The sequence below is a fragment of the Eutrema salsugineum genome, unplaced genomic scaffold, assembly GCF_000478725.1.
Source record: "Eutrema salsugineum unplaced genomic scaffold, Eutsalg1_0 scaffold_5, whole genome shotgun sequence".
Lineage (NCBI taxonomy): Eukaryota > Viridiplantae > Streptophyta > Magnoliopsida > Brassicales > Brassicaceae > Eutrema > Eutrema salsugineum.
The window spans coordinates 4,922,413-4,940,451 of record NW_006256612.1 but is presented as its reverse complement, the minus strand read 5'-3'; the positions used below and the strand labels follow the sequence as shown (position 1 = coordinate 4,940,451).

General features: G+C 35.1%; 4 protein-coding genes across 4 annotated transcripts; 2 read left to right on the top strand and 2 right to left on the bottom strand.

The window, feature by feature from the left end:
* Positions 1 to 6,638: 6,638 nt before the first annotated feature.
* On the top strand, positions 6,639 to 8,749 carry LOC18992135 (GDSL esterase/lipase At1g29660). Its single transcript, XM_006415495.2, has 5 exons — positions 6,639 to 7,050; positions 7,231 to 7,355; positions 7,461 to 7,706; positions 7,893 to 8,148; positions 8,308 to 8,749. Exons 1-5 carry the CDS (start codon positions 6,807 to 6,809, stop codon positions 8,529 to 8,531), a joined length of 1,095 nt encoding a protein of 364 aa, XP_006415558.1. The 5' UTR covers positions 6,639 to 6,806; the 3' UTR covers positions 8,532 to 8,749.
* Positions 8,750 to 11,188: 2,439 nt separating this feature from the next.
* Positions 11,189 to 13,304, top strand: LOC18992134 (GDSL esterase/lipase At1g29670). Its single transcript, XM_006415494.2, has 5 exons — positions 11,189 to 11,479; positions 11,604 to 11,728; positions 11,831 to 12,076; positions 12,541 to 12,793; positions 12,914 to 13,304. Exons 1-5 carry the CDS (start codon positions 11,245 to 11,247, stop codon positions 13,135 to 13,137), a joined length of 1,083 nt encoding a protein of 360 aa, XP_006415557.1. The 5' UTR covers positions 11,189 to 11,244; the 3' UTR covers positions 13,138 to 13,304.
* On the bottom strand, positions 13,223 to 14,322 carry LOC18992133 (oil body-associated protein 2C). Its single transcript, XM_006415492.2, has 3 exons — positions 14,016 to 14,322; positions 13,742 to 13,939; positions 13,223 to 13,577 (listed from the first exon to the last, which is right to left on the bottom strand). Exons 1-3 carry the CDS (start codon positions 14,272 to 14,274, stop codon positions 13,321 to 13,323), a joined length of 714 nt encoding a protein of 237 aa, XP_006415555.1. The 5' UTR covers positions 14,275 to 14,322; the 3' UTR covers positions 13,223 to 13,320.
* Positions 14,323 to 14,387: 65 nt separating this feature from the next.
* LOC18992132 (MACPF domain-containing protein CAD1) lies at positions 14,388 to 17,486 on the bottom strand. Its single transcript, XM_006415491.2, has 6 exons — positions 17,043 to 17,486; positions 16,383 to 16,621; positions 15,951 to 16,146; positions 15,670 to 15,853; positions 15,412 to 15,566; positions 14,388 to 15,317 (listed from the first exon to the last, which is right to left on the bottom strand). Exons 1-6 carry the CDS (start codon positions 17,328 to 17,330, stop codon positions 14,679 to 14,681), a joined length of 1,701 nt encoding a protein of 566 aa, XP_006415554.1. The 5' UTR covers positions 17,331 to 17,486; the 3' UTR covers positions 14,388 to 14,678.
* Between the last annotated feature and the right edge of the window lie 553 nt (positions 17,487 to 18,039).

The window sequence follows — 18,039 nt, the reverse complement described above, 5'->3', positions numbered from 1 at the left end:
TATTTTTTTTTATTTTTATTTTGGAGTAACGGTGTATGTCCGAAATCTTCTTACTCGTGGATTGGTGATTGTATGCGGATAATCTCAATCGCATGTATATTCTTATATTCTGTATTATATATTTCGATTTATTACACTTTGACATGTGAATTTGTCGCTAGTGAGTTTGAAGCTAAATAATGATTACCAGAAGAATAAAAATATAACTATTCGAATATTCTAGTAAATTTGTAACATTAAACGGGGTTTTTCTGTCTCTTCTTAATGCAATAGTTTTTCATATACGTCTTAAAAGATGGTGAAAATGACTTCAATGTCATCTTCTACCTCATCTATAAAGAAGTTCTAAGAAAGAGAAAATGCCAGAACAGCCAGGAATCGGTTTTGCTATTTTTGTTTTTTCTTTTGCCATTTTGAGACACGTTACTGATATGCTTTGGACACCTCTTTGGCTGTCACATCATTAGTCAGATAAGCATGCAGTTAAATATTTTTGTTAGAGTAAGCATGGATTTAATTATATTGAGAAGAATAAGTAATTTCCTTCAATGAGTCTTCAAATCACAAATTAGATAAGAAGAGTTGAAGTTTTTTAATGATCACATACGTGTGCATATATAATTTCGTAGGCATATGTATGTATGTGAATATATATTCGTGTGCTATAGATATTGTAGTCAATTAATGTTGTGCTGGCTGCAAGACGAGCCGCAAATAGATTTGATAAATTATTGCTTGCCTGAAGTTATGGTTAGGGTTAATATAATACGTACCTGAAAGTCAAACGGCAATGTAAATAACACGAAATTGCTACGTTTAATTGCGTAAGTTTATGGAATTTTCCAATGATTGATGTTTCTTCCTAGGGTTTTGGATTCTTATATACTAAGCAACGTAAGTATTAGATAATCTAGTAACAAATGATCTGGAAAAGATGCTGATTAATAGAGTTAGTTCCCTATCGATATGATTTGATTCGACTTTTTATGATGAGAATACAATGTAAATCCCTGCTTTGATTGGCTAATGCTTAATTAACCCGCTGCTTCCAAACATATTGTAGTTCTTATGGTTATTGTTAAAAGGGTGTAGATTTATAAGTTCATGGTATACCAAGCTTATAATTATTTTAAAGTTCCTTCCTCCAATATCCATAAAAATAGACAAGACATATAAATTCAAGCTTGACTTTTTTTATTAGAAAAATATATTAGAATAAGCCAGTGTATCATATGAATTTTGTAGTTATGTCGTCTAGTTTGACAATTTAATGTATGCTTTTAAGAAATATTAGCCCATTAAAGGAAGCCTAGCCCAAACCGGCCCAATTGTATCAGAGATCTTAGTCAGCCGGATTAGCCTGGATTATCAGTGAAGATGCAGAGATGGTTCAAACCTCAAATCAACCAATTCAAAATCATAAAAGTCGAGTCCAAGCTGCCAAATTATCTCATAGTTTCCAACTCTTGTATATAATGTGACTAAATTAATGTGACTACACATATAATTTAGTTTTTTTGTGTTCATGAGTAAATCATAAATAGTGTTGCAGTTGTACTCATATAATAACTCATAGGCACTTGTGATCTTCCCATTTGCTTAAAAGGTATTTTTTTAAACGAGTTGAAAAACCAAATTTCAATCCCTAACTCAGTAAAAAGTAGTTTGAGCTGAGTTAAGTCGTTATTCAATATAATGGACCTAAATGTATGTAGTTAAAATAATTTTATATCCATTAGTCGAATGGAGAAGTGAGCAGATAAAAAAACGCAAATGGATATTATCCAAGAATCATTTTTAATTAAAGATGGTTTTTGTTGTTGTCACAATCAAATTCAAGAATTGCGACAAAATGTATCTAATATGCGGCAATTTATTTTGTCGTAAACTACTTTTCTTTTCCTTTCTCTGATATGTATATGGTGATTTGGATGTATAACAAAGAATATAACAAATCTATCATTGAACTAAAATTAGCAATCGAAAAGTCCACCGTTTGAAGATAAGTTGATGACAATTTGTTTTGTGTTTGTGGGAATTTCAGCTTTGCCTGCTAAAAATGGTAGTGGAAAATATAAATTACAGAAAAAGGGCTGCCATTGACGACGGCTGATAGAGCGTATGATTATTAAACATTTCGTTACCAAATTATAAAACGTTACTAATAGTTTGAACTTGTGATTGAACAATCATATCATTCATATATGTCAAATCAAGTCTATAAATGTACATGTTTTTTTGTAAAAAGAAAAAAACTAAATACAACATTGTCCCGACACAGCACTATGGCCTGTAATTGTCTTTTTATCGAACAGCAATCAATTTTCGAAATGATATATTATGAGTCCAGACGATTTATTACAGAACAACATTTTGGGATCAGTAATGTCATGCAAATCAGTCGGTTCGATATTTGTCTTTAAAGTGAAGGTAAAGTAAGCAAACTTTTATACTAGTTTGCTAAATTTCTTCTCAAGTTTTAATCATATAGATCATAACATGAGCCAACATATATTAGATACTGATATACTTCGAATCAACAGCTAAATTACTTATCTAGCCGTCTAGTGATGTCACTATAATTTCTTCAAAAACAAATAACCCAAATAATTCGTCACTAATCTGAATGATCTGTCGTATAGCTGTCAAACAATGGAGAAATTGTTTTTGAAGACAAAAGAGATTAATTCACATAAATTCATCAAATATAGCAAACTATTAAAATAGTGAATTAAAAAATATATATATTTGGAGATAAACATGGACCGTCAACGTCTTGATAGATTTTGTTTAAAGCAGGAGCACGTTACTCACTAACTCAGTTTTCGACTTATTTTTTTGGTTGCCCTACAACTAAACTCCCAACCAACATTCATTAATTGCAGTTCCAACTAAATAAACAAAAATGGCATTAGGAACCAATTAATCTCGATTCTCAACCATCGATTCCCTATATAGTAAGACCAATTTGGGTGCTAGTACAACGTGAAATAGGCCCTGAACGACAGTTGTAAATAAAAATAAATTTACTAGTAATTAAATAAGAATCAAGTGCTATAGTTTTCTTGGTTAACAATATTTGACTTGTAGAGTTGACTTATTAAATTAAAACTGTGACGAATAAGTTCTCTTATAAAATAAAAATTTGTGGATGAAATGTAGAACTAAAAAACCCTTAAAAGATGCTTTACGCCATCATGCATGCATGTGCACTTTTTTTGTTGTTGCTAAATTGTAAATAATCATTCATTTGGAATGAAACTTTGAGGTTTTACAAAATTAGTAAACTACTTGATAGCTTGTTACGTTGCAAAAAAAAAAAGAAAAAAATTTTAAACAAGAAAACAAATGGAATTGAGGAACCTAAAGTGCCTTATCTAAGCCAAAGAGTCATTTCAGTTTCCAAAAAATCTCCTATGACGTTTTGCTGAGATGGAGTTACGGACCTGTCTATCGATTTCAGAGAAGATTGTCGCAGCCGGTATGGATTGTAGGTTGTGAAGCACATTGTTTCTCTGTCTCCGGATGCTGTATATCGCCGCTTGAACCACTAGTATCCTTAGTATTGACCGAGCACCCTCTGTTTTTAATCTCATCCAAGACTATGGTAAAGAGTGGAAAGAACATGGTCTTAACTGGAGCCTTAGCTGGATTGTCTTCCAGATGATGTTGTTTGTTCTTGTTTTAACGATTTGTTCCTGCTATTTTATGGAATAGGCTTGGTTCAAACTTGGCAATTGATAGGAGATTTCAATTTCGTAAGTAGCTCCGTGAACTATTTCATAAATGCAAAGTCCAAAAATGAACATTTTATATTCGTGACGGCAAACTGATCGTGATTAACTTTTATCCTTTTACATTTCTCTTGTTATCTAACCTATTTATCCTTTTAAAGAGCTTTTGTGGTTTGATTAACTGTTTGTGAATATATATAGCTCTCAGCTTGCAGAAGAGGGAACTATAATCGTTCCACAGTTTAGATTAGGATTGATTGGACTCTTTATTGCACTATAACTAGTATGGTCACGTAAAAAAATCTTATTACAATGCGATTGACGTTAACGTATAATTAGTATGGTCACGTTAATATATCTTATTACAGTGCGGTTGACGTTAACGTATGATGTTACTGATAACCAGAAAATGTTCAGAATGAATTAATAAAAAAGGGGTTCAATTCAAGTCCATAATTTGATTTTACTTTTAATTTGCTTCTATATCTTTCGATTATTGGTGGGTTCACAAAAAGTTTGGATTGGTGAATTACCACTCTCTTTACTGTTATGTCGGCTTGTGTCCGCAGCCCCTACGTAATAGTGTAAATCGTTTATTTATACTACATTTTAATATTTTTGGCCAACATTTTTTTTATAAATAATTTTATTAAATCAATCAGAACCGGGAATTGATTATGGTTTACGAAGAGAATTTGGACAAAAGAACTGGCTTAATAATCAGAAGAAAAAAAAATGACGAGCCAAAATCGATTCACCAGCGAGGAAATAGTCCCAAATCTCCAGCCAAACCGAGAATAGCTCACCAAGATATTACCAACACCCAATTTATCAAACCTTTATCTTCAATCCGGTTTAAACCTAGAATAGAATCTGATGTTTTACATTTTCAAATGACCGTTGAACTACATTTTTTTTTTGTTTGACTCAGTTCCCTATACTATAAGTGTTTGTTACCTACATGTCAATTTTCTTCTTCTTTCTTCGTTGTTACTTGTTTTGATTGGCAGTAAGATTTCCACGTAGACATATCATGCAAACTGTATGTACTATTATTTTGTCAATTAGAAAACAACATAAAAAACTACATAGACACTAAAATTCACATACATTTTTTATAGTAAGTTTTTATTTACCAAACCTACCACAAATAAGTATATAACGTCTTCATAGTTTTGCACTGTGAGACTCAAATACTTATGCGTGCCAAATTCCTCGGGCTCCACTGCCTCGTTCAAACTATTCCCTTGGAAACCCTACTCTCGTTTTGGTTCCGCCACTTCTGAACAACTCAACAACAACGATTATTAGAATCTCATTTACTTTACTTTTTTAAGCATACACATAATATACTATACATACCATTTTCTGGAACTAAAATTTTGCACCAGCGAGTTGGAATACATCATATGATCGATTTAGAATTTCATTTTACATGTCTACTGTGCCTATATAATAATTCGTTGATCAATTCAGAAATTCTATTTGACAAAAAATCAGCTATTCTGCATGTATATAAGAAACATATATACGTTGGGCGTACGTATAATCATCGGCTCGGTTTAACTATTACATGTCAAAAAAGTTTCACAAAGAGTCCGCGTGAAATTAATGCCCAAACCTAACTCTACTCACTTACTTTCCACTCCTTCCATTTTAAAAATCGAATCATTAAATTGAAATATGTTTATGTACAGCGATATCTAGACTCCACCAATTAGTTAATTATTATTACACTTTTCTTAGAACCGAGTTTTTTTTTTTTTACCGAAACTTATATATTTTTAATTTAATAGAATCTTCAGAATTCATTTGAATTTTAACATAATCAAGTGTAGGTAAAAAATTGTTAGCCCGCGTCGAATTGTACTATATGTTACTTTTCTTTTTCAGTACGTAATAGGATATTTTTCCCCAAGGTTTCTGGTTTAGTGTTGCTTTTTTTTTTATTTAAAAAAATGAAAATGTTACAATCAAAATAAGATATATATATATATATATATAATTTGCTGAAAATACTCTATAACTACATGGTTTGTAATTTTGTTTACTTATTGAAACTAACAATACCATTTACAGCGAAACTAAACAAGTTCACTAATTGAAACTAAACAAGTTCACTAACAATACCATAATAATATAAAAAGGAGAATTCGTAAACATTGACCATTTAACAATGAAAATTAACCATGAACTTCTTTCGGTTTTCAGCTTTCAAAATGACTTCGTTAGACAAGATATATTTGTAAATTAATCAATATATTTTATAAAATTTCACATTATAATTTCAATTTTAAAAAATATATGATTTTAAAATTGAACTCACGATAAATATATTTTGAATTTTTGTACGTTAAATTGTGATAGTTTTTTTCTAAGCATTTTATTAAGTTTATGATCTCTTACGTAACGTACTAAGACTAAATTCAAATTAAAAGCACGGTTTCCAAAATTACAAGACTCATTAAACAAAAATATACATTGTACAATTTAACATTCTTCTATAAAAAATTCTACCAACCAGACGACAGGATAGTGTTTGAACTATTAGTCTATTATATATAAAAACCATCTTGACCAAATTTTGACGAAGTTATTATTGAGACAACAAATTCATTTACAACGAAAGTACATTTTACAGATCTTTTTTGTTTGTTTGTTAAAGTACATTTTACAGAGTCGTATCACGTATATTCTTTTCTTTCACCTTAGTGAGACGAGAAAATATTACAGAGTAGTATATTCTTTCGTTAGAACATATAATACGATGTCTTTAACTATAGGTCTCAAAACGAGAGAGAGAACAAAATAGATAGGAGTACAATTTTATTTATATTGGATTTGGACCCACCGACCTTAAAATATAACCACAAAATTAACAACCGCTAAAAAAAGAAAAGAAAATATAACACACTTACATTTCTCCGACTCCATATATACACTCAAAACCTCTTGGATTCTTCACATTTCACAACCACCACCACTTAGAAAAATACACTTATTTCAACAACGCATTGTGTTATACCATACATAAAAATCAGTTCCTCAGTTTTTTTTTGGGTTGTGAGATCGATGGAGAGTTACTTGAGGAAATGGTGTTTGGTTTCTGTGTTGGTTTTGGTTTTGGGTTTAGGGTTTAAGATAAAAGCAGAGCCTCAAGTTCCATGTTACTTCATTTTTGGTGATTCTTTGGTTGATAATGGAAACAACAATCGACTTGTTTCTATTGCAAGAGCCGATTATTACCCTTATGGCATTGATTTGGGCCGCCCAACCGGCCGCTTTTCCAACGGCAAAACCACCGTCGACGAGATCGGTAAACCCTTAATTATGTCCTTCTTATTTACAAAAACAAAATCTATGGCTGTTTCATTATTCCTAAAATATTAGTTATTTTTCTACTCTCATTTTGTCTAACTAAACTTGAGTGAGACTGAAATGTTACAATCAGAATCTAACATGGTTTTGTTTTGACATTTCTTGTGATGTAATGAAGCTGAGTTACTTGGGTTTGATAATTACATTCCTGCGTATACTGATGTGAGTGGCGAGCAGATACTTCAAGGAGTCAACTACGCATCTGCAGCTGCTGGAATCAGAGAAGAAACCGGTCAACAATTGGTAACAAGAACAACATTTTGATAAATCTCTCTCTGTTTCTGTTAATTAGGACAAAAAATAACTGTTTTAACATTTTTATTTTATGTTTTACTTTTGGGAATGAAGGGACAAAGGGTAACATTTAGTGGACAAGTCCAGAATTATAAGACCACAGTGTCTCAAGTGGTGGAACTTCTTGGAGATGAGAATACCGCAGCTGATTACCTTAAGAGATGCATCTACTCTGTTGGTTTGGGAAGCAATGACTATCTTAATAACTACTTCATGCCTCAGTTCTACTCCACTAGCAGACAGTACACTCCAGAACAGTACGCTGATGATCTTATCAATCGTTACAGCGACCAGCTCAATGTAAGCTATGTTCCATTCGATGAGACTATGTGCTATGCAATAAATCCTCTGTTTTTTGTGTGTGTCCTAGATCCTTAATTAACATGGGATGACCCATTTGATGAATGTGATCTTTATTTAGCTCATTAGGAGAGACCCATCTAATTTAGTACTTCTGAGTATACCTTTCTTTGTGTGTTTATGAAGGCACTATACAACTATGGAGCTAGAAAGTTTGCATTGGTAGGAGTGGGAGCCATCGGGTGTAGCCCAAACGCGCTAGCACAGGGAAGCCTCGATGGAACAACTTGCGTGGAGCGTTATAACTCAGCCAACCGAATCTTCAATGACAGGCTTAAGTCTATGGTCCAACAGCTCAACAACGATCACCCTGATGCTAAGTTCACTTACATTAATGCTTATGGCGTTTTCCAAGACATAATCGCCAACCCATCTGCTTATGGTACACATATAATTCTTCATGACTCTTACTTAAGTTGATTACAAAAAACTCAAAAATCGTCACAAAATTCGATATTTTCTTGTAAGTTATACACTTATACTACTAAATAATTAAGCTTAAATATATATTGATATTGGGTCCTTGGGTGAATGTTTTCAGGGTTTAGGGTTACAAACGCTGCGTGTTGCGGAGTTGGAAGGAACGGAGGTCAACTAACATGTTTACCAGGACAAGCGCCGTGTCCAAACCGTGATGAGTTTGTGTTTTGGGATGCGTTTCATCCAACAGATGCTGCGAACACGATCATTGCTCAGAGATCTTTCAATGCGCAATCGTCTTCGGATGTTTATCCCATTGATATCTCAACCTTGGCACAGCTTTGAAAAAAAAAGACATATAATAGGAGAGTTCTCAACCAAATGTATGATTTTCAAGTTCTAAATTCAGTTTTTTTTTGGAAAAACTGAAGTTATGTTCTCAACTGTTCTACTTTATAAAACTTGCATTCTTGGTTCACTTCCGCGATGCTTTTCGTTTGTTTGTCTGTTGATAATAATGTATTCTCTTATAGAAGTTAAATGACTCTCAAGTCTTAAATCCATCAATTGGTGTTATAATAGATTAAACTAGATTTACTGTCTAAATCTTTTTTGTTCAGTAAAAGTAATCATCAACAAAAAAGAATAACAGATTTGCTGAAATATTTGAATATAGTACTGGTTCTGGATCGGGACTATGTCAAATTGTCACTTAAGTTTGATCATTTGATTTAATAATATATGAATATACTACTGGTTCTGGATCGGGACTATGTCAAATTGTCACTTAAGTTTGATCATTTGATTTAATTTGATTTTTTTTCTTTCTAAAAGCCGTACTTTCGATAGCTTACAAGAAAAAAGAGTCCATTATCAACGATGAGTAGAAGTTGTAAGAAAAAACATAGCTACATTCAAATATCTGACGTAAACGCATATCTCTTCTAATTACTTCCATTGTGCATTTGAAAAGTTTCTTGCATGATCCTCTGATAGGAGCAAAAACGTTTGTCAAAATCCAAATTGATTCAATACTGGATATGAGCCTCTCCATTTATTACCATTGATTTTTTTTTTTTTTTTGAAAACACATAACTCCTAAAATAATATCTCAGTTCAATAAGTCCAAAAGGATATAACCAATAAAAAAATGGAATTCAGTTCGTGATGAATAAAACAGCAAAATCAGCATTTTAAGAAGGTGTGTTAGAATGTCCCATATTAGAAATAGAAATGATTCAACGCTAATATATGAAGTATAAGCCTCTATATCCATCGTCTATTGGTTTTGTGCGGGAAACCCATGATTCTCAGTTTGGACATTTTCTTTTGATATAAAAGCAATAAAATCTGTACATAAAATTGATCAGCATATCAATCAAACCTATACTATCAAAGCCTAATAACATGTGGTGTACCTATTATATATCAAACGAATAGAAAGACAATGCGAAAAAAACAAATTAAATGACCCAATAGATCTAAACCAAAATGGTGTTGTGTACCACTGTCTTTTATCATCTTGTTTTTTCCGTTATATGATACACAATATGAGTTGTCCAGACCTGCATCTATGTTTAGTCGTCTGGACCAGGAAACTAATTTGGGTTGAGTTTGAAAATGATCTTCTTTAGCTCAGCTTCTTCTGAAGGCATTGATAGATATGCTTTCGACTTGCATTACATCTAAATCCTTGCAGAATTTGGAACCATTGAAGTGTGGAGGAAATAGGAGGCAGTGAAGAAGGGGCAATAAAATGCATGAAGTGGTAAGTAACTGCAAGCTCATCTATGTTGATACCTGAAATTCACCGTATGCTATAACATCCAATAATATAATAAATGTGTTATTATCCTAAGTTAAGACGGTCCCCTACGTTCTTAAATGGAAAGAGTTGGAGGGGACGTGGAAGCAGCACTGGCCTTGGTCAGTTATGAAACAATAAGTCATTTGACTTATTCACGAACAATCCACTTTTTCATTTAATGCCCTAACTAATTCTTCACCTGTTTTCTCTTCACCAGTTCTCCTCCATTCTAAATAATTTAACTCTTTTAATTAAAAAATTTAAATCTTTTAATAAAATTTAGATATACATACACAGCGAATTACACCGGTAATACACAATGTATCACGATTTTTTTCTATCGTTTAAGATGTTATTTATTATAAATTATAAAAACAACTACATGAATAATTTTACTACAGACAATTCTATATCCATGATCAATGATCAATAGTTCTGTCTGTACCATGCTCATATCGAAATCTTATAAATTTTCATTCTCGGGGAACATGTAGTCAACCACGAAAATGGAGAGGGATTCCACTACAATTTTCTTCTCTTTTGTATTTATATATAAAAGGATGGTTTTAATTGAGGCATTTAATATCCAAATTATGACCAAGTTTGGAATTTGTACGCGGAAAAAACTCTACTTCGGAAGCACAAGTGGCTTTGTCAAGATCCCGACCAACCCTCGCCTCAAATTATGCTGCAAAATATATTTATAAGCTTTTTAAATAATTAAGACGATAAATTTCTTAAAACAATGATGGAAACTAATATAATGTTTTTTGATCAACTGATTTTCATGGTATATATATAGAAAGATAGTAAATGTTGCAAAGTTACTGTATTGGTACGATAAATGTTTTATTTTGGATATTACAGAAAGAAAAAAAAATTCCAATCGATTTCTCTTCAGTTTTTGTTTGATCATACTTTCTCTCACTTCCTCTTAAACTCTTTAAATTATGATGATATTTTAGTCCGTGATCAAAGTCGAAGCGGTTGTCGGCACATACACAGTTTTAATAAGTAAGATTAAAAGCCCTTGATAAACCAATCTTAATTTTTGATTAATGATTGAAAACAGAAACAACAGGTTATTTATTTAAATGGACCCCACCAATCTTAAATTAAAGTCACTAGTCCTACAAAATTAAAGCTACCAAAATATCATGTATATATAAATGCACACTTCTTTGGATTTCTTCCATCACTACTCTTTCCATTCCATTATCTTGTTATTACTCAGTAGATTTTGGTTTTGAAATGGAGAGTTACTTAAAGAAATGGCGTGTAGTGTTTGTGTTGTTGAGTTTAGGGTTGAGTGTAGTAAAAGCACAACAAGTTCCATGTTACTTCATTTTTGGTGACTCTTTGGTTGACAATGGAAACAACAACGGTCTTGTTTCTTTTGCAAGAGCCAATTACTTCCCTTACGGCATCGATTTTGGCGGCCCCACCGGCCGTTTCTCCAATGGAAAAACCACCGCTGATGAGCTCGGTATGGGTCTTTTTTACAATCTGTCTTCTCTATATATAACACTAATTAAGTAGTTAAGAGTTGTTTAAAGTGTTAATAGTCCTAATCTAACATGGTTTTGACATTTATTTATGATGTGATGAAGCTGAGCTACTTGGATTTAATGGTTACATTCCTGCGTATAATGCCGTGCGTGGTCGGCGAATACTCACCGGAGTTAACTACGCATCTGCAGCTGCCGGAATCAGAGAAGAAACCGGTCGACAATTGGTAACTAAACATAAAAACATTTTCTCTCAATAATTAATCCTCATTCCTAAAATATTAGAAAAGTTCCCACAACTTCCTTTTTTCGTTTCTTGGAAAATGAAGGGACAAAGGATAAGCTTTAGCGGGCAAGTTAGGAACTACCAGAACACAGTACAGCAGGTCGTGAGTCTGCTTGGAGGCGAGACCCAAGCAGCTGATTACCTCAAGAGATGCATTTACTCTGTTGGTTTAGGAAGCAACGACTATCTCAACAACTACTTCATGCCTACGTTCTACTCTTCTAGCAGACAATTCACACCCGAACAATACGCCGACGATCTCATCAGTCGCTACAGCACTCAGCTTAATGTAAGTTCTTCTATTATGGCTACTCTATTTAGCTCTGCTTTTGTGTCATTAGATCTTCTATTTACACAAAGTTACAAGCTTTGACTCTCTCGAAGTTGACCCATTTGGTTGATATTCAGTTTCGGAATATCTTTAAAATGTTTCCATATTTACCTTTCCTATTATGGCCCATCTGATGAAAATTTGACTTTTTAAGCAGAGAATTAAAAAAAAAAGGATTACAAAATTAGCAATTTATAGTAGAAAGTGAGGTCTCAAAACTAATACATATAACCCCAACTTCGGTCATCACGTGTATAAAGTGTTATTAGCTTTAGCTTTTTATGAGTGACTCATCTCGTGAAATCTGATTTTCGTAGGAAAATTTTTAAAGATGTAAAGTAAAATCTTTTCATTTTGTAAAAAGAATTTGCATTCGGAGACTTCCTTGTTTCACAATCTTTCCTTTTTGGGGCTTTGTCTAGGCGCTATACAACTATGGGGCAAGAAAGTTTGCATTGATCGGAGTTGGCGCAATCGGTTGTAGTCCAAACGCGCTCGCACGTAGTCGCGACAGTAGGACTTGCGATAACCGAATCAACTCAGCCAACCAAATCTTCAACAACAAGCTCAGATCTCTCGTTGATACGCTCAACAACAATCACCCTGATGCAAGGTTCACCTACATCAATGCTTATGGCATTTTCCAGGACATGATCACAAATCCTTCTAGATTTGGTATATACAATACACGCACACGCAAGAATGTCTTTGATTTTCAAAGTTGGAAGAAAACAATCTTGATATCATTTTTTGTCTGAAATGTTTTTTTTTTTTTTTTTTTTTTTTGGTTTTCAGGGTTTAGAGTGACAAACGCCGGATGTTGCGGTATTGGTAGGAATGCTGGTCAGATCACATGCTTACCAGGACAGAGACCATGTCCAAACCGAAACGCGTACGTGTTCTGGGACGCCTTTCACCCGACAGAAGCCGCAAACGTGGTTATCGCAAAGAGATCGTACAACGCACAATCGCCTTCAGACGCTTACCCTATTGATATCTCAGCGCTGGCACGGCTTTGAAGAAAACAGAGAAAGAAACATAAAAGAACTAAAAAAAAAAGTGCCAAAAACTACAAATGTGTGATCTTCTCGTGCATGTACCGCATTTTTCATATCTATATCTTTTTAGCATAAAAAGAATATCAAGCGTAACATTATTCTATATTTATAAAACCCGGTACATTACATTACATAGCACATTGCTCAGGGGAACTGCTCGTTACGGTTCATTTCCACAGTCACGATATCTAGTACGAAACATTTACCATGTTGCTTCCAGTAATCTGCCATCGGATTGATCCATTCCGGTTCAGCTATCTCCGCTCTCTGGTGTTTCAAATCATCGGTCGAAACGTTGTACTTCTCATCTCTGATCTTAACCAACTCTGGCCTTAATACCCCTTGCCCCACCCCTTGTGGTGACATCATCAGTTCGGGTGCACCCATTGGTAACTTGTCACCTACACACAAGATCCAATGATTGCTAGAACCAAACTAAACCAGAAAATTTCGAGAGATTGTGATAATGTTTGGTTGATATAAAGAATTAATTGTGATAATTAATTTTTTAATCAGTAGACTAACTAATAGAGTCAGAGCCGGTATTTAGATGGGAGACATATACCTCGGTCAATCTGCCAAGTGCACCAAAATTTTCCATACGTTTTGGCTATGTTCTTGAGCTCTGGAGCAGCCACAAACTCAGGCAATCGTGGATAAGCCCACGAACCGGACTTAACTTCATAAGCATGAGAGTGCCATAGCTTTTGCTCACCTTGAGGCAGATTTTCGTATAATCGGTCGGATATTACATATTCAATTCCTGAGAATATAACTTTTGTCACAAGTTTCCAAAATTGCGCATTTTATGTGAGTTATGAAAAAAAAACAAAAGTTACCGATGAGAGGTGCATCGGAACGGTCAGAGGCGTAAACGGCGCACTGGAGAAACTCGTCGTTGACTCGGTGGACGTAGTGGTGAGTCTCTATTTGCCGGGACATATCTCCGCCGTAAATCGCAAAAGTAGAGACATGACTTTTCATCTGCTTCACCGGTAACCGCCGTTGCATGATAGTCGTTCCGGCATCAATCACACGTGTGGAAATCGTCACCGGTTCTCCGGGAGGCACTTGCTCTTCGTTGCCGTTTGAAGTCATCCTTGATGATTTTCTTTTCCTTTTTCCAAATTTCTCTGTGTGTTTTTTTTATAGATTTCGTTTCATGGTTTAAGATTAGATTCTTTATAATGATGATTATGATAATACATGGCATGCAAATTTCATAACGTGTCATAACAAGGCTTTACATCGAACCATGTGTTGAAATATCCGACTACAATTTACATCTCTGATGAATAAAATAAAAATCGTCTACAATACCAAACCGGGCCAAAACTTAAAAATAATCAACCAATATCAAACAGAACCAAACCGGAACGGTTCTCATAGGCAACCGGAGCATGTACAAAGAAAGATTCCCTGTGCAAAAGAATGCTGACGGAAAAAAAAATTTCCCGGCCGCCGGAAAAGCAAGATCTCATCTCTAACTCTCTCTCTCTCTCTCAATAATTTAGCAACGAATACTTCACACGCAACACAATCTTACCCTTTTCAACGCCTAGCTTTGCTCCAGTCACAAGCCAATGTCCAGGCAAATCCTGTGGTCCTTTCAACATCTCCGACGAATCAACGATCTTTGCAAGCTTCCCTGCCTGCCCCGACACGTCCTCTCTCTTCTCCTCCGTCGAAGAACTCGATGTAGACGAACCTCCCGGTTCGAGTCTACCGGAGGAAGCTACCGGAGTGTGGTCCCAGACGGACCGTCTTATTGTGCAACCGGGGACTTTAGAGAAGAGTAGTTTCAGGTGCAAAACGTTCTTTGATCCGAAATCCCAAACCCCGAGCTGAGCTCCGGTGACAATGTGAACGCCGGAGAGGTCGCCGATGTGTGTCTCGGTGTGTTCGATCGGCGAGGTGCTCACGTGAGAGAAGTTCTTCCATTTGATTGGCTCGAACCAGCGGCTATCTTGCTCCTCTGGTCCTTGCCATTTAGGTGCACCTATAGGCACGTGAGAGTCCCAATGTGGCTGCAAGATTTTGGGGAGAGAGACCAAGTGTTGTAAATGTATAGAGAGACGGTTTTGTTTGCTTCCTTCTAAGCTTAGCCTGAGACCTGTCACCGGTTTACGCCCAACCGTCACCTGAAAAAACCCCAAAAAAGGCAAATATATGTTCAGTTTATCCATAAACCGGACGATAACCAAACCGAAACGAACCAACCGGTCTGTTGTTTACCTGATCAGCGCTGATGAATAGTTTAGGACCCATTAAGCTGAACTGAAGAGATTGACACACAGGTTCTTTGCGTTGGAGGTTACTCTGTTCGGGAGCCCAAGCTCGAGCTATTTGGAAATCCAAGAAGTATTGTAAATCTTCGATAGGAGGCTTATCTGGTTAAAAGCATCCAAGAGATTTTTAACGTTTATGAGAATGTCAAAATCAGGTGGATTCTACTATCAAAGAAGTTGCAAATTTTCAGAGTTAGAAACTCACATTCCAAGTAAAGTTCGATAGCACGAGTCAAATGCCGTAGACCAGGCACACCTTCGAGCAGAGAAACAATAGGAGTAAAAGTCATGTTGATAATGTCTGGAGCTGCAGGTACTGTCTCAGCCCATCTAGCATGGCTTTGCTCAAGATCATCGCCTCCTCTTCGCCTAAATATTACTGTGATATCCTACAGGAGAGAGCTACTTCAGCTAAAATATCTTCCATTTGATCATAAGGAGATGAACAAGAGTAATCTCGACATGGCTCGTGACGTTTTCACTAACCTTGTCTTTGTATTTTAAGGGGCCAGTTATAGATTGGCTCTCTGCTTCGTGAAACCTGTGCTCCATCATGTCGTTGACATAGTTCTCGATTTCAGATACCGGTAAAGGAGAAGACTGATGCTGCCTAATGTATACCACGTCTCTTCCACCAATCGTCACCGAAGTTACAATATGAGTCCCGTAAATTTCGATAAAGCTGTACAAGATAGTAAACAAGAGGAGAAACCACATCAGAAACATGATAAATGTCAACAAAGAATCACACACAAGTTTAGCTCCAAGGAATCTAAAACCGCAGAACAACGAACTGACGCTAAGTTACTTCTTTGACATTTCATTGATATGTTCCTCAAATGCCATGTTCATATAGAGATTATAAACAACGAGACCAGAAGATATAACACTGCAGAAAACACAGAGAGTAGAATATACCTAGCTAAAGAAGCGGGATCCCATGAAGAAGGAACAGCGCGTCTGATCTCATTGCGCAAAACCAATGTAAGCTTTGCCAATTTGACTTCATAAAGCGGTATAAAATATCCAACCAATGCAAGAGATTTTGTGGATGCTGCATCGACTTGCCAAGAACCAGTGTAATTGAACATCGCGTTAAAGCATCCAAGTGGTATGTTCCCTTTAACGCCTGATCTCTCATTGAAGTATTCTGCCATCTGCCAAAAGAAAGTTTCTAATGAATAACCAGAAGCAAGACAGTATCTTTTCAACAGAGATAGATACCTAAGAACAAGAACACGTTAACAAACAGCATTAATCAGCACAAAAACGGCTACAGCTATTTCCCTTAGTATCTGACTTGACCAAACTACAAATGCAGCAATTGCCACAGTGAAGCTAAAGTTCAATGTAAAGCTTCCAAATTTAGAAAAAGTCCAACGGTTAATTAGGATGCTATGAGCTAGTGGTTCCACAAATACCAGATCAGACATCATGTTACTGTAGATATGTTATCAAGACAAAGACAAAAAAGGAGGTTAAATGTAAGAATTGCATTTCCAACATCAGGACCAAGAATCTTACCAAAAATATAAATTGGGGCAAAGTAACAAAGAAAAAAACGGGTGAGAAAATCACCTCGTGGAAGGTGCAAACAGGGATTCTCTGTATGCTAGTTCTGCCTTGAGAGCACTCGATTTCAGCAGGGACGTTAGGAAGAAGATCCCCATCGGACAATTCAAGATCTCTGTTTTGTCCTTCTTCGATACGAACCAGTCTTGACCCAGGAGCTCCTTTGCAGTACAGAAGCCGAACATCTGATGTAACATCGAAACCACGGCCTAAAGCTTGGATCGCATTGCGAAGCGTCGTGGTCAAAGCTTCGGAGCTCGATACGCTCAAGTTTCCTCCTTTAGGATTCTCCATTCGACACAAATAGAATAGAACCCGGAGACTAATCTTGAAAGGCGATGAAGACGATAGACTCTTCTAGGGTTCGTGAGTTTCTGAGGAAGAAGAAGAAGAGAGTTTTTTTTGAGCTTTCGATTTAGCCTCTCACCAACACCATTGCTGGTTTTGACTCCAATAATCGTAGAAACCGCGTTTGAGATTTTTTTTTTTTTTTTTTTTTTTGGTTTTTTTGTTTTGTTTTATTATCTCTTTCTTCTGGGTGATATCAAGAAGATTCTTAGGTTGACTGGTCATTTTTCTTTGTTGGCATTGTTTCTTTATTTTTCCAGACAAACAAATTCTTTGACTTTCAGTTTTCAATTTCCCTCTTTTCTAGGTATTCTATTATCATGTCTTGTTCTTTGAATTGAGCATATGCTTTTCTTTTTCGCGGAATATACAACATTTTACTAGTAGATAAATTCATCAGAAATTCAAATGTTTCTTTTGCTCAGTACATTGTATATTTGTCGAATAAACTACTAAGATCTTATAACAATGAGTTACATTCGGAATTTTTAGCATTTTCTTATCGCCAAAAGTTCCAATATCATGTCTTGTTCTTTAAATTGAGCATATGAATTTTGTTTTCCATTTTTTTTTCAATTTTATTTCACAAATTAAAAATTATTAGATTATAAACATGCATGTACGCATGTCCTAATCTTGTTAACTAAATAGAAAT